Source organism: Zingiber officinale, chromosome 1B, assembly GCF_018446385.1.
Source record: "Zingiber officinale cultivar Zhangliang chromosome 1B, Zo_v1.1, whole genome shotgun sequence".
Lineage (NCBI taxonomy): Eukaryota > Viridiplantae > Streptophyta > Magnoliopsida > Zingiberales > Zingiberaceae > Zingiber > Zingiber officinale.
Genome location: NC_055986.1, coordinates 127,987,015 through 128,011,965, shown reverse-complemented (window position 1 = coordinate 128,011,965; position 24,951 = coordinate 127,987,015). Strand labels below are relative to the sequence as shown.

Genomic DNA, 24,951 nt, shown 5'->3' with positions numbered 1-24,951 from the left:
AGTGGGGCAGATATATAGATCATGTCCTAAACCAAGTGGGTATAAGATGAGTGAAAGGAATGAGGCATGACTCACTGTAACTGCTGAAGGATTCAGAATTAGTTATGAGATCAATTGTGATTTTCCAATTAATTGAGGATTATGATGTACTACTAGGTGTCACTCATGATTATTCCATAATTAAGTAGTTAATTATGAACGACCAAGATAAATCGGGAACCTATTAGATTACACGCATTATGAGTCTCTAAAAGACGTAAAATAAGTTAGAGAATATGATTCTTAGATCAAGAGATAAATATTTGGTTGAAACATACATAAGACAAATATAAAAATATTTGTCGAAACGAAAACACGAATGATCCACATCTCTTATGAAAGAGTTTGACCCTATTTGGTTTAGTTATGAACCAATTTGGTTTAGCCATGAACCAACTTGATTTAGTCATGAACCAAACTAAAGGGTTAATGAGCCAATTTTTTGTTAAGGCATAATGAGTTGGATTTGAGCTTTATAATCCAATTCATTAAAGAGAACTATATATTGATATGGTTAAAAGAGAATTAACACACAATTCATTATTGACTTGATTAAATTTTGGAAACCTAAACACAATACCTCTCTTCCTCTTCCTCTCCCTCTCTCTTGTCGCCGACCACAATAAGAGAGTCTCCTCTTATTGCTGTGAGCCACCCAAAGGAAGAAAATCTTCCTTTTACTTCTTCGTCTTCTTAATTCTTCTCTTTCGCTCATAGTTAGTACCTTTCGAAGGTTTTCTTGTTCTCTTAGAATTGTCTTGAAGAGCTCGACATAGATATGAATAGAGGTGATGTTCGATAAATTAACGCCATAAAAGGTTGATGTCTTTCTCATTACTAATTATCTATAAGGTATACATAGAATAATGGTCATTGAATTTTATTTTATTTTATGATTTTATCTGTGTAATTATATTTTACATGTGTATAATATGTCTGATATAATAAATTAACTTATTTATTATTTAATCCTGTAGATATTTACAAAATATATTTTAACATTCCAACACCTCACTGTCATTTAATACCTGCTTCCAACGGACATGAGATTGGATGTTTTTGGGAAAGGTACAATGAAAAGTAAGCTCACATAAGAGACTACACGATTTGTACAATACCAAAACACCTACGTAATTAGAGGAAAATGTAGAACGAGCTATGCACATGGGTAAATCGACGAATTTTTTAACACCCGATTATTTTTAAAAAAATTTATTTATGATTGTAATAATCCGTTTTTCGGAAAATTTAAAAACAAAAAACAATGCATGATCTCATAGCTTGCTTTGTTAAGCCCCAAGCGCACGCCTCGCCCCTCGAGCCCTATTGGGATTGCTTAGCAAACGCAGGTTGCGTCGGACTGGCGAGTTAACATCCGGCTCCGAGAGTTCGACTGTTCGAGGCCATGGAGGAGAGCAGCAGGAAGAGGGTGGCAATCGATCTCGACAGGCTCCCGATCAAGCGCTTGAACGCCATCGATGAGATCGGCAACGAGCAATTCCTTCCGTGCGAGTCTCTCCTCTCCTTTATCTTTCAGTACCGTGGCAGGAGTGCTCTGAGCCTCTTCCTTTTTTCAGAGATGTTAGCAATGAGGACAAGCGGCTCGGTATGCTTCGGCGGATCGACTTCTCGTCCATAGTGGCGGATAGCATTGAGACGAGGAGAAATCAGAAACGAACCTCCAAGGAGGCCGCTCCCGGACCTCAGCAGACTTGGCCTTGGCAGGGCTTTGTGGAGAATCTGCAGCTTGCCCACCAGGAGTTATCAGTCATCATTGATCTGATCAACACGGTTCTTTCTTGTCTCTCTGGAAGTTGCGCATTCTAGTTTAGACAAAAAAAAATGTCCTTTTTCTCGTTAACTCGGGCTCAGGAGTAGCTGTCACTATCTCGATTGAGGAGTAAAATGAACTTGGTAATGTTCTGCATTAAGGTTGTGTATTTGTTTACTTTGGAGATCCCTTTAAGATTAGGCATTTGGGGCTTTTAGTTTAAATAGTTCGTTGGACACGCACTTGGTTTTAGGGCTTACTTTAATGAATTAATTAGTTGTATGTTTTTTGGTCAATGATTAATTAGTTGTAATATCCACAAATTGGTGGTTGAATTCTTATTCCTTGGTGACAAAGTTTTGTCATTTAATTCTCACACAGCCATTGACAACACTGTCCGTTTGCTTCCAGGGTCTTGAATCTGACAGGATTGAATATCATTCAAAAATCGAAATTTGATGAAATAAGGTTAGGAGAGTTTTAGGATCTTAGCAGTCAAAATAGATAGAAAGGATTAAATTTCTTTCCTGTTAAATCCTCCCTTATTATGGCACCCAAGGCTCATTTTCACTTTTGTGATGGTTCATGGTTATTTGCCATGTTGTAATGCTTGCTATAAGTTAAGGCATGTAATGCTCTAGTTGGTTCATATGTGGGTAGTTAGAGATTCTATCTCTTTCCCAATCCTTTATCCTTCTTTGGGACATATGTTAGATTTTGATTTGCAGGTATAGCTAGTTGGTATATCCTATAACACATGATATACCAGTCAGAATTAAATAAGCTGATAATTCTCATCCTTTTCATTTTTGAACATGTTGAGGGTTATTGAGAAGTACAGAGAGGATTTTATGTTAAAGATCTCTTTCATGTAAAATTAATAGATTTTTTAATGTAATTAGATATTATATTATGACTTGTTTCTGGACATCAAATGTAGGTTGAAGCCAATGATGCTGTAGCAGTCGCTGGAATGCAGAGGCCAAAGCAGCTGCCAAATGAAATTCTGTCAGACCTTGCAGTATCTGCAGCAACTAAGCTTCAACGCCTTCGGGTATTATATTTCATTTAACAAAATTTGATAACATTTTTTGGTTTTCTACTCATATTTTTTCAGGTTGAACTGGATTAATTGTCCAACTTAAAACAGAGTTTCACATGTAATTGTAGCCATTTTCTTCCTAAAGAACTCAAGCATTACTATTTTTGTAGTTGCAAGTATTGCATGTTTATACTTCATATGCATGTCGAGGTTCTACAATGCATGTTTGTCTTTTATATCTGTTTCAAAGATTCACACAACTAGCATTTGACCTGAAGCTATTGATGAGGTGTTAATGTGTAGGCTTATATAACTTTAGTTTACAATTTTAAAAATACGGGGATTAAGTTAATAAAATTGGATGCCGAAAATATTTTCAAAGATTAATGAGAAGTTTAAAAATGATCTAATTGATTTATATTTTTTGTTTACACATCTAAAATTTTTCATGGCTTTATGAATGGAGTAAAATGTCATTTTTGAATGTGTGAGGGAACATGGAATATTTCCCAAACTCCAATGGAAGTATATATGATTTACCCTAGCTAGTGACAAACTATATATGTTTAGTTGTTAATGTCAAAGGAAAGGCGCCAAATGTTTTCTTTTGGCACTGATTACTACTTTTCTTGGCAGATTGTTGTGATTCTAATTTCTTTTCTCCAAGCAACCAACTACATTTTATGATGAATATTTCCAAATATGCAACAGTATACACAGTTGTTCTGTGTCTCTGAATGTCATGCAGAATCTTGGTAGGTACTTCAAACAATCTTCCAAAGCATTAGAACAGAGAGTCTCAAGAGAGGCAAGATTTTATGGGTCACTGATTAGGTACTTACTCCATATTTATAACAAAGTGTTTTCCGATCTGGGAAAAACTAATTCATGTTCCATGTGCTGGCAGATTGCAGCAACACTGGAAAGTTAAACGACAGCGTGTGTCAGCAACAAGTCCAGGCAATGAGGGGTTCTCATTTGATTTGGTAGACAATACGTCATCAAATACAACTATACTCTCTCATCCATTGCCCAACACTCTTGTTCACATTGTTCGGGAGACTGCAGGCCTTTTGGCCATACAAAGACCACAAAAATCACATCAATGCATATCAATAAGTTATTCTGCCAGTGATTTTAATTCTAGAAATAAGAAGTCCCTTAAAAGGAATATATACAAGTCAGATGAAATTCTACAAGCAAACAGGAAAGAAACTTTAACTGATGAAGATGTCAATTCATGGGTCAAAGATACACATTCAGTTCTCCATGAAATTCATCAATCAATTTTTTTACAGCAGGTACTTCTCTATTGATTTCTTCAGCATTTCGTAGTTTGTAGGTGCTGATTTTTGTTGTCATGAAATTCAGGTTTTTGATAGGGTAAAGCATGAAAGTTACAGCCCTTCACCAGGAATTAATGTCACTGGGATGCGAGAAGACTTTTTACAGTTAGCAGTTGGTCAAGATACTACTATTTATTTATCGCTTGTGCCCTTCAAGAAAGAAGATGAGTTTCTTGACTCCATGGGGCATTCACAGAATACCACTAATGAGCACCCTCATTCTGACTCATCAGCACTAGTAGTGATTAATGAGAAAGACGTGCTCAATGAAAACAACTTTGGAGTTCCTAGTTCTGCTGGCTTAGAAATTTATGTGATGCATATTTTCCACAAAAATTCTGTGGTAAGATTGAAGGAGAAAAAAATTTCTGCCTCAAGAGCAGCTGTTGCTGGTCAGGCTGCTGCTGATTCTTGTGGGCTCAGTCATTTCTGTAAGACAATTGCTCATAGAATTTTTTCCAACAAAGTTCTGGCAGAAATAGAACGTCTTGTAAGAAGTGTTCCTTTCTCTCAATTTGTTTAATAGTGAAGTTAAGGTGGAGAAAAACATAGATGTTTTGATGTTGTCTTCCTTTGTATGCAGGTCAGTAGGATTCCGTTTGTTCAGTTGTTGTCTCACCCTCCTTGGCATTCCAGAACATCATCATGGTCTCTCTCCTTGAAATTTCCCGAGTCCGTTTTTCATTCTGCCTGTCTGTCTGAGTCTTCAAATAATTATGATGCAAAGGGTTTAATTAGGTCACAGCTTCATACCAAGATAGTGGTCAAGGATGACCAAGTTACAGTGAGCGGAGAAGGTGCACCGAGTACTCTCTGTTCATTCAGAATTTCTCCCAATGTTTCTTCAGTGAGTAGCTATGAGTGTGACTTGGATGATCTTCCACTAATTCTTCTTCAGCAGGTATCCTTGTATCTGTTGCACATAGTTTTTTTTTTTTTTTTGTTCAAGAACAAAGATTATGGTTTTACTCAATTTTTACTTAGACTTTCTTTTCCTAACATCTAATGGGTGAGTTGTGAGTCTGGAATCAACAAGAAGCATCAGTAATTAACAAATTAAACACAGACAAACTAACTACCTTATTGGTTAGCATAAGAGAACAGTCCAAAACAAGTGTTCCAAATGGATTACTAGGCAATTATGAGAGCTTCAAGGTGGCTTCGAAACAGTGCTCTGCCATTCTTTTCATCTTGAGGAATTGTAGCATCAAATTCTTTGGTGCCTGTGGACGCCAAGTTCTGGAGGGGTGAAACTTTATTGATGCACTACATAAAGGTTCAGGGATCGAGTTTGCTCATCAAAGATGTAACAGTGATGCGCCTTGCTAGGGTACAAAAGCAACATCCTCAACTTTAAATGGTTTCTATCAGAAGCTTTTGAATGGCTTTCTATCTTTCTCAACCTCGTTCTTTCTTTACTCTCGTAGCCTGGTGTTCTGCTGATTCAATCTTGTCTTCTGATAACCCTGCTTGGTCTTCACTTGAGCTGATCTGATTTATTCTCATTTTTCAAATCAACTTCTATTTATGCCTTAGACTCATGTTGAAAAGGAAAGCATTTTACAGTGTGTGCATGTTCATATATGTTATTGATGAAGGCGTACTAAAATCTCTCTGTGTGGCCATGGTCCTAGATAATCTTACTGAATCCCATAAAATTTTTCTACTTTTCTAATTCTTTTACTTCCTCTTCATGTTTTCATGCTTCCTGCTTAGAATAGTGATTTCTAACAGCAAGAAACAAAACTATGCACCTAGCTTCACAGTTACAGTGGTATCCAAGCTGATTGCATCCAGGATTCATCTCTGTTTTTCCCCACCTTATCTCCATCAGTCGAGCATGGGCCAGAGACTTTAAATCATCCATTCCAATGGCATGGTTCAATCAGATACCTAGCTTTGATTGGTAATGTGTTCCTTTGAAGCTTGAGCTGTTGTAGCTAGTACATTTTTTTTATAGCTAGGCACATAAGAAGAATAGGTATTGAAAGGATTCTTCTATGTGCAGTGTTCGAAAACTCAGGCTAGGCGGCCGCCTAGGCGCCACCTAGGCGTTGCACGGCAGCAAGCCGCGCTGGAAACCTCCCAGGCGGGTGCCCTAGGCGGCTGGGCCGCCTAGGCGGCTCTCGGCGGCCCTCGGCGGGACTCGGTGGAACTCAGCGGGCCTCGGCGGGCCTCGGCCGAGTTATTTAAGTTTTAAACTTTTAATATTTTGTTCCAAATTTGCTGTTTACGTCTTCGTCGTGCGCCGCTTCGTCTTCCAAATTTGTTGTTTCGTCCTCATCGTCGCTGCGTCGTCATCGTCGCTGTTTCGCCGTGCGCCGCTTCGAAGGCTTCGTCGCTCCGGGCTCCGGTAAGTTTTTATGTCTTGTTTCGTTAAGTTGTTAACTGTTGAGTCATCGTCGCGCAGTCTCCGGCGACGTCGGACGCGTCTGCAGCCGGCGGAAGCGTCGTAGCACGCGTCCGACAGCATCTCGTGAAGCTTCCAGCGGCACTGGAAGCTTTCCGCGACGCTTCCAGAGCCGCTGGAAGCAACGTCGGACTTCGCCGGACACGTCCGGCGGAGCTTCTGGCGGCGTCGGAGGTCTCCCGCGAGGCGCCGGTGGCGTCCGCGCAGTGGTGCGAGTCGCGAGACGGGGACGGCGTTTTTTGTTTTTGTTTTTTCTTTTTTTTTAGATTTATTAAATTAAAACAATTCCTAACGGGGATAATTTCAAATTCAATAATAGGTTGGTTCGTAAAACCTAATAAAATTATCATCCCAATTAAATATATTTTAAATTTATTTTTTTTATAATAAATTGTATTAATTTTTATAAAAGAATTTTGAATATATAAAATTATATATAAAATTAAGATTCCATTATTAATTTTATAACTTATATAATCAGATTTAAATATATAAATAATATACTTAATTTTTTTAAATAAATAATATTAAATATTAATTTATATATTAACAGATTTAAAAATTATAATAAATATTATCATTTATCAGATTTAAAAAATAAAAAATATAAAAAATATTTTAAATTTAAAAAATATAATACATATTATTAATTTATATTTTATATAAATCATATTTATAAATTTTATATATTATTAATTTATATTAATCGGATTTATAAATATTAAAATTATATTAAAATTTTAAAAATTCTAATAAATATTATTAATTTATATAAATCAGTTTTAAAAATATGAAAAATAAATTAAAATTTAAAAGATTCCAATAAATATTATTAATTTATAAAAGTATAAAACAGATTTAAAAATATAAAAAATATATTTAAAATTTAATTTATTTAAACAAATATCGAATAAATTTTATTAATTAGATTAAGATATATAAAAAAATATTCTCAGACTTGTTAATGACTTAATGTTATTGAAATATTTTGTATTGTATGTCTGTATGGTATAATTAAATTTTATTATCATGTTAATATGTTATGTGATTATGTCTTGTTATATATAATTTTTTCAGATTATCTGTTAGACTGTTATCAATGGCAAGCAATCCATTTTCGACAGCATCTGTCACTCAACCCGAATCCGGGATTCTTAGAAGAAAGTCAAATGACATCGGATGGGAGTTTGGGATATTGATTGATCCTAAGAACCTTGACAAAATTAAATGTAAGTTATGTGGAAAAGCAATGTCAGGAGGAGTATATAGGATAAAGGAGCACATTGGAAATATACCTGGAAATGTATCTGGTTGTCGAAAAGCATCTCAAGAAGACAAAAATAAGTGCAAACAAGCTATTTTAGAAGGGAGGAACAGAAAGAAGAACAAAATAATGGAAGAACAAAGTTGTAGAGCAGAGGTGGCTATTTCCGTAGATGAAGAAGAAGGTCTTGAAATTGAAGGGATGGATGGAGTTAAAAAACCTCTTCCACTTGGCCCCATGGATAGATATGCATCGGCAATTGCTCCAGAAAATGCAGGCTCCAGTGGAAGTAAAGTACTTCGGCAAAAAAATATAAATAAGGCTCTTTTCAAAGAGAGAACTCAACAAGTTCAACAATATGTTGGGAGATGGGTTTATGAAAATGGAATCTCATTCAATGCTGTCGATAATGATAGCTTCAAGCAACTAATGAAGGCAGTGGGTCAATTTGGACCAGGATTCAAGCCTCCAACTCAATATCAACTTAGGGAGCCACTATTGAAAGTCGAAGTTGAAATAACAAAACAATTGCTAAAGAAACATGAAGAAGAATGGGCAAAGAATGGATGCTCGATCATGACAGATGCATGGAGTGATAGAAAAAAAAGAAGCATCTTAAATTTGTGTGTTAATTGCAAGGAGGGTACTACATTTTTAGAGTCTAAGAGTCTTCAGAGGAGGCGCATACAGCTGAACTTATTTTTGAGTATGTTGACAAGTGTGTTGAACAAGTAGGAGCTCAGAATATTGTTCAGATTGTTACAGACAATGTCACCAACAATATGGCTGCAGCTAAATTGATGAGAGAAAAACGACCCGGGATCTTTTGGAGTTCATGTGCAACTCACACTATTAATCTCATGCTTGAAAGTATTGGCAAACTTCCACGATATAAAAAGGTGATTGAGCAGTCCAAGGCTTTTACCATTTTCATCTATGCTCACCATAAGACTTTATCATTGATGAGAAGTTTCACGAAGAAGAGAGACATAGTCCGACCAGGAGTTACCAGGTTTGCATCAAATTTCCTCACATTGCAAAGTTTGATTGAAAAAAAAACTAGTTTAAGGGTCATGTTTACAAGTGATATGTGGGAGAAATGTAAATGGTCAAAAACAAACAAAGGAAAATTGGCTTACTCTACAGTGATGAGCATGAGTTTTTGGAATGGTGTAACACTTTGTTTGAAAATATTTGCTCCTTTGGTAAGAGTTCTTCGATTGGTAGATGGAGATAGAAAGCCATCGATGGAGTTTCTATATGGGGAACTTCTTCAAGCTAAAGAAGATATCAAGGTGGCTCAAAATAACGTGGAATCAAATTATCAACATATTACAGTGATTAATGAGTCAAAAATATAGGATAAACTTGATATATCATTGCATATTGTTGCTATTTTGTTGAATCCTTATTTTTACTATAAAGATGGTTCCATTGCTCTTTACGAGGAGGTTGCGATAGGGATTTTTGAATGCATGGAAATTTTGCATGTCAATGAGTTTGATCTATAAGATACAATTATTAACAAGGAATATGTAAAATATAGAGACAAGACTAGGTTATTTGGGAAAACATTGGCAGTAAAAGTATGTGAAAAAAATGATGATACATTTGATCCATGTGCATGCTGGAGTACCTACGGTACTCACAAACCCAACTTGCTAAGAGTGGTTTTGAGGATACTTTCATTAACTACAAGTTCATTTGGGTGTGAAAGAAATTGGAGTGTATTTGAAGTAGTAGCTTAAACTTTAAGTCTTTAATTAAAGTAAAGTGTACTAATTTTTAAAGTTTATATTCATGTTACTAATTACAATATTTACTTTCTTTTTTTTTTAAGATTCATACAAAGAAAAGAAATAAGTTGAATGTCAACAAGTTGAACAATTTAGTATTTGTCCAATTTAATACTAGATTGTTGAACAAACAAAAGAGAGAGAGAGGAATGTCGATGTCTTTCTTGCAAAAGATGCTTCAAATGCATAAAGTTGGATTGTGGATGGTGAGGAAGATGATGAAGGTGAATCAGGTTCCGAGACCACTTGGCAAATAGTTGATGAAGCAACTCGAGCAAACGAAAATCTACAACCCCAAAGAAGCTATGGCGTGAAACAACTTCATGAGGATGATTTTGTATCTGAAGAAGAAGAGGCGGATCACAATCCGGCCGGACGTATGCGGTGATTTACTTGGGAGATTCTCCATCACGTGCTTTGTGGAGACCATTAGCAAATATTTGGCGTGCCTTGGCCAGTGCGCCGGTCTTGCGATCTTTCCCCGCGCGTAAGCCACACTTGCGCCATCAGCCCGACACCGGCCGGACGGCCGTCCGGTCGGACCCAGCCCTCTCCGGACGTTGACTCCACCGAACGGCCGGTCGGCCGTTCGGACATCCCATCTCCGGACGGGCATCCTTCCACTTTGACTCCCACGTGGTGTTGACCTCACCGAACGGGGTCCCCTGTTCTTACCACCGGATCACTTGCCTCCTCTTCAAGTCTAGTTGAAGGAGGCGAATTGTCCGACTGATTGACCGTCAAGCTGCGGCAGTCCTCCGCTAGTATCTTGATCGGCGTCTGGCGGATGATGGCCTTGAACAAATCAACAATGACATTCACCGGATCTCCTGGGGTTTTGCGCCAATCTTCGACATTAAGGTTGAGCATGCTTTCATTAAATGCTCCGAATGGTAGAATGCCACGTGGCGCAATGCCATCAGCCTACGGCGGCGGCGGCGGCATGGTGTTTGGATGCGATCGAAGCGATTCGAAATGGACGGCAAGATGCACGCTTTGATTCCCGTGACCTGGATCCAACGGTGGAGGCCGGCCGACCTCCGCCCTATAAAGCCTTCGTTTCCTTCTCTCCCTCATTTGCTTCCGCGATCTCGACCACTGCCTCCAGTGCTTGGGAGCTCCGGCGATCCTGTTTCTGCTCTCCGACGCTCTCCGGCGTCTTTTTCGCGATCCCTTTCCTCGCAGTAAGATTTTATATTTTTCCTTCCTCCTTTCCGGTGTTTCCTCCGCATTTTTTCCTCAGTTTCGATCCTTGAAACCTCCTCCCGCTTGCTGTCGTTTTTCTCCTGCCTTTTCGCCTTTTGATTCCTTCCGATCGGCCCATGGCTAGCTCTTCAAATCCCGAAGACCAGTCGCTCGGCCCATGGTACACCACCATGCAGTCCCGCTTCGAACAGCGGGACTTTGATATTTTGACAGACAATTTCGAAATCCCAGAGGATTTCGAAATTCGTTTAGCCGGTCCTTCCGCTCGGCCTCATAGGCCGCCGCGCGGAGCTTTCTGTGTCTTCCGAGACCAGTTTACCGCCGGTCTTCGCTTCCCAGTACATCCTTTCATCATAGATGTTTGCAATTTTTTCGGTGTGCCGCTCGGCAGTCTAGTACCCAATACCTTCCGTCTCCTTTGCGGTGTTGTCGTTTTGTTTAAGATTCACAACATCCCCCTCCGACCGGAGGTCTTCTTTTATTTCTATTACCCTAAGCAAGCCGAGCCGGGCACCTTCATGTTCCAAGCTCGACCCGGCTTGGTCTTTTTCAACAAACTCCCTTCTTCCAATAAGCATTGGAAGGATTATTTTTTCTACATCCGTATGCCCGATCAGGCCACCTTCCCGACAAGGTGGCAAGTCAGCTTGCCCCCTACTCCCGAGCTGAAGAAGTTCAAGACCCGACCGGACTACCTCCACGCTGCAAACATACTAGCCGGTCTGCGACTCGACATCAATAAGCTCCTTCATGAAGGAGTGATGTATATCTTCGGTCTGAGTCCTATACGGACTCCTCTTCCGGCCAGCTTCGGTAAGAACTTTACTTGGACATTTGCTTTGATCGCTAACTGATTTCCTTTCTTTCTTTTGCAGCGGACATCGTCATGGATTCAGTGATGGCCGGCGTTTTGAAGAGAAAGGCGGCCGCTCTGGAAGCCGCGGCGGCCAGAGAAATGGAAGCTTTGGGTATCCATCCGGTCGGATCCCACGAAGGGGAGAGCGGGACTCAGGCTGAGTCGGCCGCTCGAGCCTCTCAACAAAAGTGGCCCGGAGCCACCCCTCCCCAAGAACGAACTGCACCCGAGGAAGGTTCCGCTCGGGAGGAGGAGCAGCCTCTACAAAAGAGGCGCCGAGTGGAGACTCCTCTGCGCTCGGCCACATCAACGGTCCAACCGTCCGAGCGAGCAACCGCCGCCGCTCGAGGCAAGGCGCCAGAGGTCGAAGCCATTTCGTCCGACCGGACTCCTTCTGAATGGGACGAGCCGGAAGCCCCCATTGAGGCTATTCCGGTCAGCACCCGTCCACCCGCTCGGCAATCGGTCAAGCGCTCATCTATCCATTCGCAGTTTTCTGCGCCGGCTTCTGATCCCGGTCGGACAATCCCTGGTCACGGCCGCACAGTACGGGTCACCCTTCACCTTGAAAGGGCCCCTGGCCGAGATGTGGGCCGACGCTCGGGCGCGCATTGCAATGATCCCCCTCCGGAACTTGGCCAATAGCCATATGCAGGAGTCCACGGGGGTAAGTTTTCTTTTATTAAGCTTCACTTGCATTTTTCCGCTCGGCCTTTGACAATTTCGCCTTTTTGCATCAGCGATGGGTGGAAGAGATAGCCGTCTCCAACCGCCTGGCTATGGTGGACGAGGAGCTGAGGCAACTGAAGGCGGCAGGCGGTCCGTCCGGCTCTCAGGGCCCGTCTTACTCCGAGCAAGGAGTGAAGAAAGCTCAAGATCTGTTGGCGGCGCGAAGTAAGAAAGCCGATCGGGCCCACGCTGGCCGAGTCCGGCGACAAGTCAAGTCGCTCGACACAAATAACCTGCCACCACCAGAAAAATACGGCCATCTCCGATTTGGAGAAAAGAGCGTGGAGGCTCGGGGCACGAGCTTAAGGTAAAGAGGCGATGGAGCACTCGACGGAGAAGGTGGGCCGCTCCGGCGCAGTAAGCTTCAGTCTGAATGAGGCCCTCGGCGGCTCAGCGGCCTTGAAGAATATCAAGATGTCGAGCCGAGTTGAGTTCTTTGCCTTAAGGCAGGGCTACATCCGCTCGCCTGAATTCTCGGAGAAAATCTGCGAGCGGATGTACACAGCCTTCGACTTGGCTATGACCGCGACCACCAACTATCTGAAGTCTAAGGGTCTTCTTCCAGAGTCCACTACCATTCCGGCCGGCGATCAAGTGGCGCTCCTGGAAAGCATTCCCAAGACCCTTTACGATTACATAGAGTAACTTTTGTAATTCGGCCACTCGGCTAGATATGATCCCTTTTGTACTTAGGCTGCCCGGCCTAAAGTTTTAATTTGAATGCAGTGTTTTCCTTTTGCACGCTGTCCTTTTTAAGTTAGCATGTGTGTCGTCCACTCGCCTATTATCACTCTTCTGGCATTCGAAAGGGAGTGTAGCGAAGTACTTGGAGTTACCTTTCCGCTCGGCTATTTATTTCGAGTGCGTAACCTTTCGCTTAGGTAGCAGAGATCGCTCACTAGAAGCCGACAAGTACCTTTGTGCTTTGAGCCGAGCAGGACGTGGAGTCGGTTTTATCGATATTGAAGGCGAGTTTCCGGAGGAATTGCATCCTTCTTATTGGCCTCACCACACGACGATCTTCCACTCGGGCGTTTATAGACGTCGGCTCGTCTCTCGATATTTAACGTCGGAGCTCGACGGCCTTCCGCTCGGAGGGTTTATAGACGCCGGCTCGTCTCTCGATATTTAACGTCGGAGCTCGACGGTCTTCCGCGCGGAGGGTTTATAGACGCCGGCTCGTCTCTCGATATTTAACGTCGGAGCTCGACGGTCTTCCGCTCGGAGGGTTTATAGACGCCGGCTCGTCTCTCGATATTTAACGTCGGAGCTCGACGACCTTCCGGTTTATAGACGTCGACTCGTCTCTCGATATTTAACGTCGGAGCTCGACGGCCTTCCGCTGGGAGGGTTTATAGACGCCGGCTCGTCTCTCGATATTTAACGTCGGAGCTCGACGGCCTTCCGCTCGGAGGGTTTATAGACGCCGGCTCGTCTCTCGATATTTAACGTCGGGCTCGACGGTCTTCCGCTGGAGGATTTAGCGACTCTTAACGTCGGAGCTCGACGGTCTTCCGCGCGGAGGGTTTATAGACACCGGCTCGTCTCTCGATATTTAACGTCGGAGCTCCGACGGCCTTTACGGCTAACTTTGATTATATACGCCCTGCCGAGGGGCGAGGGGTCTTCGTTATCGAGCGTGCGGCTCGTACATTTATATGCTCGGCCGAACGGCACGGGCTTTTCACGCAGTAAGCCGTTCGGCGGAGAATGCTCAATGTGTTTTCATCTTTTTGCTTCCTGCATTACAAGTACATAGGCGACTAGCACATACACAAAAATGAATTACATTTGTGCACCTTTCATCCAGCTCGATAAGGCTGGAGATGATTTGCACTCCACGGTCGATCCAGCTTCATCCTCAAATAATATGCGCTGGCGAGCTTTTCATAACCTTGAAGGGTCCGCCCACGGTGCCTCAATTCTGAGCGTCGTAGCCGGCTTGACTTTCTTCAAACAAGATCATGGGCCGGAATGATCTAGGGATTGGCGATTGTAATTTTGCTTCATCCGCTACCGGACGGACGCCTTAGCTCTTTCCTCTTGACCAGATCCACTCTGTTCCTCCGCTCGGCGTTGCCCTCATCATAGCTTTGGATCCTAGCGGATTCGACTCCGACTTCAACAGGAATGACCGCCTCACGGCCATAAGGCGTGGCCCGTCCCTTCCTTTGGAGCTGTTCGGATGGCCCATAAGACGCCGACACTTCATCCGCCAACTTCCTCCCAAATGGTCGAGCGGAGCGCGCAAAATACGTTGGTTACTTCCGCTTGGACGTTGCTTTGGGGATAAGCCACGGACGTGAAGTGTTGCTCGATCGTAGCTTTGCACCAATCCTCTAGCATCTTCCACATGAATTGCCGCCCGTTATGCGAGACCAGCGGCGAGGATGCGAACCCGAGATGATGTGTTGCGGATAAATTTTTGACCATCCATTCGGTGATCTTGGCTAGCGGCTCGGCCTCCACCCACTTGGAGAAATAATCAACCGCCACTAGCAAAAATTTCCGCTGCCCGGTCGCCATCGGGAATGGACCAACAATATCCATTGATCGAACGGACATGAAACTGTTGATGCCTTCATTTCTTCTGCTGGTCGGTGGTTGAAGTTATGGTACTTTTGGCATGAAAGACACGTCGACACTGTCCGAGCAGCATCTGCTTGTAAAGTCGGCCAAAAGTATCCAGCTAGCAGGATCTTCTTAGCTAGTGCTCGTCCGCCCGGATGTCCTCCGTACGATCCTTGATGAGGATGTAAGCCGAGTCCTCCGAGCTCATGCATTTCAACAACGGGCGTGAGAAAGCCTTTTTATAAAGCTGATCGCCGATGAGTGTGAACCGACCGGCTCTCCTCCTTAGCAGCTGGGCTTCATATTCATTGGATGGTGTGACGCCCGAGCGGAGGAACTCTATGATGGGCGTCCGCCAGTCGCTTGGAAATGTGAGGTCTTCCATCCGGTCGACGTGCGCCACCAACAGTACTTTTTCAATTGGCTGCTGAATGGCGACCGGCGTTATTGAGCTCGCGAGCTTGGCTAACTCATCAGCTGCTTGATTTTCTGCTCTGGGTATCTTCTGGACAATAACTGCTCTAAAATCAGCTTTGAGCTTCTCGAAGGCTTCAGCGTAGAGCTTGAGCCGAGCGCTATTGATTTCGAAGGTACCAGAGAGCTGCTGAGCGGCCAACTGCGAGTCCGAGTGGAGTGTTACCCGACCGGCTCCCACATGTCGTGCTGCCTGCAAACCAGCTATGAGGGTCTCATACTCTGCCTCATTGTTCGTAGCTTTATAATCCAGCCGGACGGATAAATGCATCTTTTCTTCTTGCGGAGATAGCAATAATACACCAATACCGCTCCCGAGCCGAGTGGACGATCCGTCCACAAATATCTTCCACATGGCTTCTGACTCTGGCCTTTGCACTTCGGTGATAAAATCTGCCAAAGATTGTGCCTTGATTGCCGAGCGGGGTTGGTATTGAATATCGAATTCGCTCAATTCTGTAGTCCATTTGATGAGTCGTCCGGACGCTTCTGGATTCAACAGTACTCTTCCTAGTGGACTATTCGTCCGGACAATGATGGTGTGAGCCAAGAAATATGGTCGAAGGCGCCGAGCGGCTAGAACCAGAGCAAAGTCCAACTTCTCGAGTCCGGTGTAACGAGATTCAGTATCTTTTAAAATGTGGCTCAGAAAATACACCGGCTGCTCATCGCCGCTCGACCTCACCAGTGCTGAGCCTACAGCATGCTCAGTTGAAGACAGATAAATATAAAGTGACTCACCCCCGATCGGCTTGGCAAGTACAGGCAGAGAATTAAGATATGCCCGATCGCATTCTTCGTCCCAGTGAAATTTTGTAGCTGCGTAAGATCTTGAAAAAGGGAAGGCTCGTCGGCCGTTTGGAGATGAATCTGGATAGGCGGTTATCCGACCGGTCAAACGCTGCACTTCCTTTGTATTGCGGCATGTCTTGTAGGGCTTTCACCTTGCTGGGATTTGCTTGAATTCCCGCTCGGTCACTATGTACCCGACGAACTTGCTAGACACTTCGAGGATTTAGCTTGACTCCGTATTTGCGCGTTCGGAAGGTTTCCTCCATATCTTTGAAGAGATCTGCCGCTCGGACGGATTTGATGAGAATGTCGTCACATAAACTTCTAGGTTCCGCCCGACCTGCTCTCTGAATACTTTATTCATTAAGCGCCGATATGTGGCTCCCACCATCACGTTGTAACAATAAGTCCCATCGACCGTAATGAAGGTGACCTTTTCTTGATCTTCACGCGGCGACACTTGGTGATAGCCACGGTAGGCGTCGGCATCTGATTAATTCATGACCGTAGAGTCCACCACCGTCTATCAGGCGGAGGATAAAAATCTTCGAGCAAGCTTTGTTGAGATCCCGAAATCTATGCACACTCTCCATTTGTTGCCGGTTTGGAGACTAATACTCGTTCGCCAACCAACTCGGAACCGAACCTCTCGTATATGGTCGGCTTCGGAAGCTTCTCCACCTCACTTGGGATGATGACGTTACGCTCGTGAAATCTCTTTTCTTTGCGTAGGCGTCCGGTCGGACATGTAACTCGTGTTGCGCTATGTTCGGCGAAATTCCGCTCGTGTGACCAGACGAAGACATCATGATTTCTTCGGAGGCATTGATCAGCTCTTCTTTGCTTCTCCTCCAGATCGGACGCAATAAAGGTTGTGGCCTCCGTCGGGATGGGTGAATCTGCACTTCCTCTTTTCTTCATAAATTAAAGAGGGTTTTTCGGTGATGGCGTTTACCTCGATCCGGGCGCCTTCCGAGCGGAACAGGCCTCTGCTCGGACCATCTCGATGTAGCACCGCCGAGCTGCTAGCTGATCCCCACGTACTTCTCCCACTTTGTCCTCTACGGGGAACTTGATCTTCTGATGGAAGGTTGAGACGACCGCTCGGAATTCGCTGAGCGCCGGTCGTCCCAGAATGACGTTGTAAGACGAGGGAGAGTCGACCACCACAAAGTTTGTAGTCCTTGTCCTCTGGCTCTTCTCCCAGCGAGGTAGCCGTAGGATCTGATCGGCCGGTGACTGCGTTACCATAAACCCGTAGGCGGAGTTGTCATGGTATGACTCGGCTCGATCGATTCACGGTGATCGAACGCCTTCTTGAATAAGATGTTGATGAGCTCCCTGTGTAAAATACGTGGTGAATTGTGTAATTGGCTATTACCGCTTTGATGAAGAGAGCGTCGTGGGGTACTTCAACTCCTTCCAAGTCCCCTGGCGATTTCCTCCTTTGTCGGTCACTAGGGTTCGTTGAGCTGGGACGCTTGCCTTTCGCTCGATTGAGTCTCCTCCGGCCGGCGCAATAACGTTGATCTCGCCTCGAGAAGTATTGCTTATATTTCTTCCCGAGCGGACGGTCGAGATCGTTCCCTGGACTCTCCCGCCTTGGAGAGCGATGCCGATCGGGAGTTTGTTGTTGTGCTACCAGCTCGAGTTCGATCGGCTTCATGAGTTCTCTGTCGCTTGGAGCGAGGGAGACCGTCGTCCGGCATTCCGGGACACAGGATGGAAGACTTGGCAATCCCTTGTATTGTGCGTGTCCGTCCGGTGGAAGGAGCAGACATCGGGTCCATTTCTTCTTTGGCTTGGTCCTTGTAGGTGCGAGATAGCCATGGGGATCGGTGCTTGACCCTTGGTCCTCTGGGCGTGATGAGTGGCGTGTGGTTTCCGGCGGAGGAGGCCGCTCGGTGGAATTTCTTTCTGGCGCTTGCGCTTCTTCGCGTGGATGTACTCGTTGGCGGTGTAGCGTGTGATCGTAATCCGGGCGGCTTTCGGATGAGCGATCGGAAGAAATCTCCATCCACTAGGCCTTGTGTGAAGGCATTCATCATAGTTTCCAGGGTGGCGTTGGAATGTCCATTACTTGGTTGAACATTGGATGTAACCTCGGGCGATTCAGGGCTTCTTGCTTGATGGTGAGCAGGCTCGCTCGTTTTCGGTAGCGTCGCTGCTCAGAAATGGTGGAGGAAGGCCGTTCGAAATCCTTGAAGATCGTGATGGATCCGTTCGGCAACCTCCGAACACTGATCCAGAGAGAGGTGGTGAGGAAAACCCGACATTTCACCCCATCCGTGTATTGATGTAGGGTTGCCGTGTTGTCAAACTTACCCAAATGATCATCGGGTCGGTTGTCCCATTATACTCGATCGTCGGAGGCACGTAATGCTGGGCAGGGGCAGAATAGCCTCCGAAAATTGGCGATTGATCCGCTCGGGAGATGACCGGGGGCTTTCCCTTCGCATCTCGCCTAGGCATTTCATCCGAAGAAGATCCTATCTCTGTGGTGAGTGCGGCTGTGCGGAGGGCTCGATGAAATCTGCGGTGGTGGTGGCGCTTGCTCGACCACCGAGCCGATGTTGCTTCTTGCTCGGCCGCTCGGCTATAGCTTTCTTTTTGCTCCACGAGCTTGGCGGCCCTTATCTCGATCGGGCGTCGAGTTCCTCGTTCGAAAGCGTCACCGTGTGTTGTCGTCGGCCTCGTCCATTATTTACGATCGGATGGGGCGTTCCCGACGGCGCAATTGATCTGTCCGAATCGCCAACCAAAGGGCCTGGGCACGTGTCGCTCTCTGGTCGATGGCGTAGGCCTCCAAGCTCCGTGAACACTGAAGTCGGGCGGGAAGGGTTCCGTGGCGACTCTCGCCTTCAAGTCGGTGAAGCTCGATAGAGAAAGGGCTCTAAACTAGTCGTGTGCGTACCTCCGTGATAAGAGGGCCTTTATATAGGCGTGAAAGTGGGTGTACACTGGGGTGTACACGTGTCCACCCATACCCGTGCCGATGAGCTTCCACGACCCATACACTCTGATCCAGTATGTCCTCGATGGGACAGCGAAATATCCTGTCATAAGATTTGGAGCATGGCTTGCGCGTGAAACATACCTGCTGTCAGAAAAAGACGTCCCTTGACCTTTTCCCCTTTGCTCCAGATCTGTCGTCCGGTCGGCCAGCTCCTTCAACATCCGGTCAGACGTATGCGGTGATTTACTTGGGGAGATTCTCCATCACGTGCTTTGTGGAGACCATTAGCAGTATGTTACCTTGTGGCCTTGGCCGAGCGTGCAGTCCGCTCGTCCCTGCGATCTTTCCCCCTGAGCGCCAGAACCCTGACTTCCTACAGGGCGCCTTTAACCATCAGCCCGACACCGGCCGGACGGCCGTCCGGTCGGGCCCAGCCCTCTACGGACGTTGACTCCACCGAACGGCCGGTCGGCCGTTCGGACATCCCATCTCCGGACGGGCATCCTTCCACTTTGACTCCCACGTGGCGTTGACCTCACCGAACGGGGTCCCCTGTTCTTACCACCGGATCATATAGTATTTACTTTCTCTGTTTTTTTAGATTCACACAAAGAAAAGAAATAGGTTGGATGCCAACAGGTTGAACAATCTAGTATTTGTCCAATTTAATGCTAGATTGTTGAACAAACAAAAAAGAGAAAAAGAAAGAAATGTTGATGTCCTTCTTGCAAAAGATGCTTCAAATGCACAAGGTTGGATTGTGGATGGTGGGGAAGATGATGAAGTTGAACTAGGTTCCGGGCTCACTTGGAAAATGGTTGATGAAGCAAGTGGAGCAGATGAAAATCTACAACCCCGAAGAAGCTCCAGAGTGAGAGAACTCCATGAACATAATTTTGAATCCGAAGAAGAAGACGAGGATCACAATAATGATATTGAGTTTGTGTCCGATGAAGAACAAGTTATTGAAAATTATGGAGAAGAAGAAGCAGAATAAATATGAGTCTATGAGATATTATTAGTTGTGTAATTTTGAACTCATTTTGTTAAGACATGATTTATGTTATTTAACAATTATATTTTGCTTAGTGGTTACTAGTTCACAATGCATTGCAATCTTGAATGAACTATTGCTACTATTTTCCAATGTTCTACTGTTTACTATTGATTATGATAACTTACTGCATGTTCTATTGTTTAACTGTTTCTTTTACTCATATTTACTGAGCCTAGTATATTTCCTTTGCACAAAACTATTAGTTTTCTTTTATAGTTTTTCATTTTTTGATATTGGAAAGTATGTATTTATTTTAGCATACATAGTTAGATCTTCATTGCTATGAAATTGTTTAAGACAACATTTAGATTTGCATATGACATTGTCCACAGTCCACATGAAACAAGGGATACCGAGGAATCCGCCTAGCGAGGCCTAGTCCCCGCCTAGGCGGCCTAGGCGCTAGGCACTGGTCTGCCGTCCGACTAGCGCCTAGCGAATTTTAGAACCTTGTCTATGTGGTTGCACCAGCTACACCAATAGCTAGCCAGTTGGCCATTTTTTGTGCTGCTTCAGCTGACAATGTACTTTTGTTCTAGTTTTGAAGAAAATTTTTCTCACAAAGTAGTGTTGCTTACACTTGAAATCATGTTCTATCGAGATGGAAATTGTCTTGTGGTTTTCAAGCCAGTTCAGTTTCTTGTTCTTCACCTAGTTGGAAATTTTAAGGCCTGAAATTAATAACTAAAAAACTTTCTAATTAGAATTTTACAGTGATTCAATAGACTACAAGGTAGAGTTCTCAAATTAGAATGATTTATCAAGACAATTTCGATTACATTATTTACTACACAATTAGAGGAAACCCATTCACTGAAGTTGAAAAAGGCTTTAGTATCATGTTTTACCACATGAATGGTATTTTGAGTACAAACTCCTTGACACCAAATTTGAAGATATGATGAGTCAGATGCCTTGTATTATATTCTCCTTGAGTGTCTTATTCCTTGCCCAGCTCCTTGACTTGGGTCTCCAGGAGATGGATGCCATTGTTTTCCAAATACTTTTTGGTTTAGATCTTTGATATCATATGCCCACAAAGAGTCACTATGGAGTTGGTTGTAATAAATTTAAATTTAAAACAAGCAATTAAGGAAATTAGCTTGTGTGTCAATATAATATAATACAAGAAACTTCTACAGTATTAAGTGTAAAATGTTGGGGGGAAATGTATGATGTTTCAATTTCAAGTTTCTGGTTTGTAGCACCAACTAGAAAAGAATGAACCAAGGTTCTGAACCACCACAATAACATAGAAATTCACATCAACAGCCTCTTAAATAGAAGCTATTGCTTTCATGAAGTAGAGTGTCTTGCCCATCTGAGCGTGAAAGCCAACGTTACTGAGAGGTGTTTGCATAATGAAGTAGAAGACCTCTGTAATATAATTTGTTGTCCGAACCTTTAATTCTTTATCATTTTTTATAATTTTTCTGTACATTGTTTTGAAGTTATATTCATCTAGCATTGGCATGACACTACTGATCTTAGGTGGTGTTTGGTTCTCTTCTAGGTATCATAATATTGTGGAATGGAAATTGATATGAATTTGGGTATCATTCTTAAAAATAATATTTGGTTAGTTGAATATTTTCAATCGGAATGAACTTAAATTTCTTTTTTTATTCTTAGAGGAAAATAAGAGAAAAAATTAGATGGAAGAGAAAGTTGAATGTGAGAGAAACATATGATGAGAGAGAAAGTATGATGAGAAAGAAAGTGTGATGGGAAAAAATGAAGAGGGAAAGTGTGATGAGAGAAAATGAGGAGAGAGAACGTGATAGGAGAGATTGAGAAGAAAAAAAATATAATGAGAGAGAAAGTGTGCTGAGAGAGAAAGAGTGATGGGAAAAAAATGAAGAGAGGGAAAATGTGATGAGAGAAAATGAGAGATTAAGGAGAGAAAGTATAATGAGAGAGAAAGTGTAATGGGAAAAAAAAATGAGGGAAAGTGTGATGAGAAAAAATGAGAAGAGAGTGTGATGGAAGAGAATGAAAAGAGAGAAAGTGTGATGAGAGAAAATGTGGAGAGAGAGAGTATGGTAAGAGAGATTGAGGAAAGAGAAAATATGATGAGAAAGAAAGTATGATGAAAAAATGTGTGAATGAAGAGAGAAAATGATGAGAGAGTGTGTCTGATGAGAGAGAATACATTGAGAAAATGGTAGAGAATGTGTGATGAGAGAGAATGAGGAGAGAGAACATGTGATAATAAAATAAGGAGAGAGAAAATATGCTGAGAGAGAATAAGGAAAGAGAGTGAAATGAAAGAAAAATTGAATAAATATACTAAGGATATTTTCGTCCAAAACTTAATTTTTATTCTCATTCCATCAAAATCCAAAGGGGGGGTGAGTTTCATGTATATTCAAGTTTTTAGGTTTCATTCCAAAATCTTGATTTCATTCTCATCAACCAAACACAAGATTTAGAAATAAATTTATTCCCTCATTCTCAAACCTCTAAATCAAACGTCACCTTAATTTTCGGTCAGCATATAGGTGTTGTATTGCATGCACGTAGTACTGATTAGCTGGCTCTTGTCAAACATGACAATTTCTTAGATAAAAATGCCTAACGACAGGTATCAAGCAGGATTTTAATGCACAAATTCATGTCACCTGTTTTTACTCCAAACAAGGTTGCCTCAACTTCGTTTCCTTCTGCAGATTGCTGGTCGGATTATTCAATGGCTTCATGATGAAGCTTTGATAGTTGGGATGAAGGTGAGAAGAGACTTTTTGTGCCTGTATTTTGATCTTGACCAAGGCGACATGCTTGGTCTAGTGGCCCGCGTGGACCCAGACGATGTCAATGGTTGCATCTCATGGTGGTTGATCACGGAGGATGCTTTGCAAGATGATGGGAAATTCTCTACAAGTACCGGCGAGTACAAGAATCGAAGATTTCTCGGGCATCTATCACTTGAAGCACTGTACTTTATGTTGATGGATCTAGTGAATGTAAGTACTGATAATGGATTCAGCTAACATTTGGATGGACCCTAGATGGTGATACCTTACCGAGAAGGGGCTTACAAGTGCTCATTCAGAATTTGTGATGCTTGTAACACGTTGAAGTTGCCATTAGGAATTATGTTTGAGTATATTTCCTTGATCCTCCACGGCAGATTATTTGGTGCGCATGGGCTGTATGAAATTGAAATGTTTTATTCTCGTTTTAATTAGAGTTGTCAGATGGAATGACTAGTGGCGCACCAGTCATTTGGCAGGGTGGGACTGAATTGATACGAATTGAGAAATCTCTAATCCCAGACGAGTTGTGAGTTGAGTTAGGTGGGTCAGCTCATAAGCCTACCATAAAATAAAAAAATAAAAAATAAATATTGAAAAGTTTAAAATTTTTAAGTCTGGTTTACGAATTTCATTAATTTTTTTTAATTTAAATTTTGAAAAAAAAAAATTCTCAATCCGTGAGTTAGACTCAAGTTTGCGGTGGGTCAATCCACGAGGGTCACAGACTCATACAGATTGGCTAATCTAAATCTGTTTTTAAATGAGTTTGATTAAATTTTAATCTAATTTATTTAAATTATTTGATAGTGGCGGGTCAAATTTTAAAATTTACGGTATGAAATTGAAATGTTTTATTATGATTTCATTTTAATGTTTAAATAAATGAGTTGAAGTGGAATTTTTAAATGATTTATTTCATTTGATCTATACCTTAATCTAAACTCTATTTCATTCACTATTAAATATTTGTTTGACAAAATGAGTGATTGAGCTTAGCATAGGATCGAATAATAGACCATATCAATTAAATTGGTACGAAAAAATGATTAAATATAGAGTGAAACATTTTATTAGTTAAACACTTATTCAATTATACAATACTTCTGTAATGGAATCGCATTGTAATGTTAGTTCATCTATTAAATCTGAATTGGCTGAGATAATGGAATTGCTATTCTTAATTTTAGCTCAAAGTATCAACCATAAAAAACAATTATTCTGTTCTTTCTTATTAAGTTTAATTCATCTTAATAATCTATAAATCTATAGACGGTTTAAACAGAGATATAAATGAATAAGGTAACACGGGCTGGCATAATTGGTATTTGATGTGATATTACGATCACGAGGTTAAACTTTAAGAGGTGAAATTTGCTGATCTATTTTTTATGGATAAGGGAATGATCTATAATGTAATTGTGGTTAAATTATGGTCCTAATTCGATCAAAATTAGCTATGATCTCTTCCTGAGTTCATCTTCCTACTTAGGTTATAATTTGGATCGGGATGGACGCCCGGAAAGTGGAGGCCGCCTCTACTCGGTGCCCGGTAGCCTGGCCACCCGCTCTCCACCTGTGGTCTCCGAGCGGCCTCCGACTGTTCATCCCGATCCAAACTATAACTTGAATGGGAAGGTGAACCTAGGGAGGGATCATAACCAATTGTGGTCAAATTGTGATCGTAATCCAACCATAATTTTATTGTGGATCATCTCTGATTCATAAAAATTGGACCAGAGGATCTTTACTCAATTTTCAATGGGTATGAAATAAATCATGAATCACCTAACTTGATGCAAAGGACCACTGTACTTGATGAAACCATATAATTTACCTTTCTTCCAATTCCATAAGCAATCATAGAGAGTCCCGAATTAGGGTTAATA

At 42.7% G+C, this 24,951-nt stretch overlaps 1 protein-coding gene across 3 annotated transcripts; it reads left to right on the top strand.

The window, feature by feature from the left end:
- Nucleotides 1-1,341: 1,341 nt before the first annotated feature.
- Nucleotides 1,342-23,417, top strand: LOC121978428 (mediator of RNA polymerase II transcription subunit 17-like). 3 transcript variants are annotated; one of them, XM_042530784.1, is made up of 9 exons: nt 1,342-1,545; nt 1,617-1,830; nt 2,751-2,864; nt 3,601-3,686; nt 3,760-4,153; nt 4,224-4,688; nt 4,782-4,846; nt 4,937-5,099; nt 22,979-23,417. In XM_042530784.1, exons 1-9 carry the CDS (start codon nt 1,445-1,447, stop codon nt 23,297-23,299), a joined length of 1,923 nt encoding a protein of 640 aa, XP_042386718.1. In that variant the 5' UTR covers nt 1,342-1,444; the 3' UTR covers nt 23,300-23,417. The 3 variants fall into 3 exon arrangements, with proteins under 3 accessions (XP_042386718.1, XP_042386711.1, XP_042386720.1); XM_042530777.1 differs by having other exon boundaries at nt 4,782-5,099; XM_042530786.1 differs by lacking the exon at nt 1,342-1,545 and having other exon boundaries at nt 1,695-1,830; nt 3,612-3,686; nt 4,782-5,099.
- Nucleotides 23,418-24,951: the final 1,534 nt, after the last annotated feature.

Excerpts from the sequence above, each read along its gene's own strand:
- LOC121978428 (XM_042530777.1), top strand. The coding sequence starts at position 1,445 with ATGGAGGAGAGCAGCAGGAAGAGGGTGGCAATCGATCTCGACAGGCTC. Across the intron at positions 1,546-1,616 it reads GGCAACGAGCAATTCCTTCC|AGATGTTAGCAATGAGGACA; the intron begins GTGCGAGTCTCT and ends TCCTTTTTTCAG. Across the intron at positions 3,687-3,759 it reads TTTTATGGGTCACTGATTAG|ATTGCAGCAACACTGGAAAG; the intron begins GTACTTACTCCA and ends ATGTGCTGGCAG.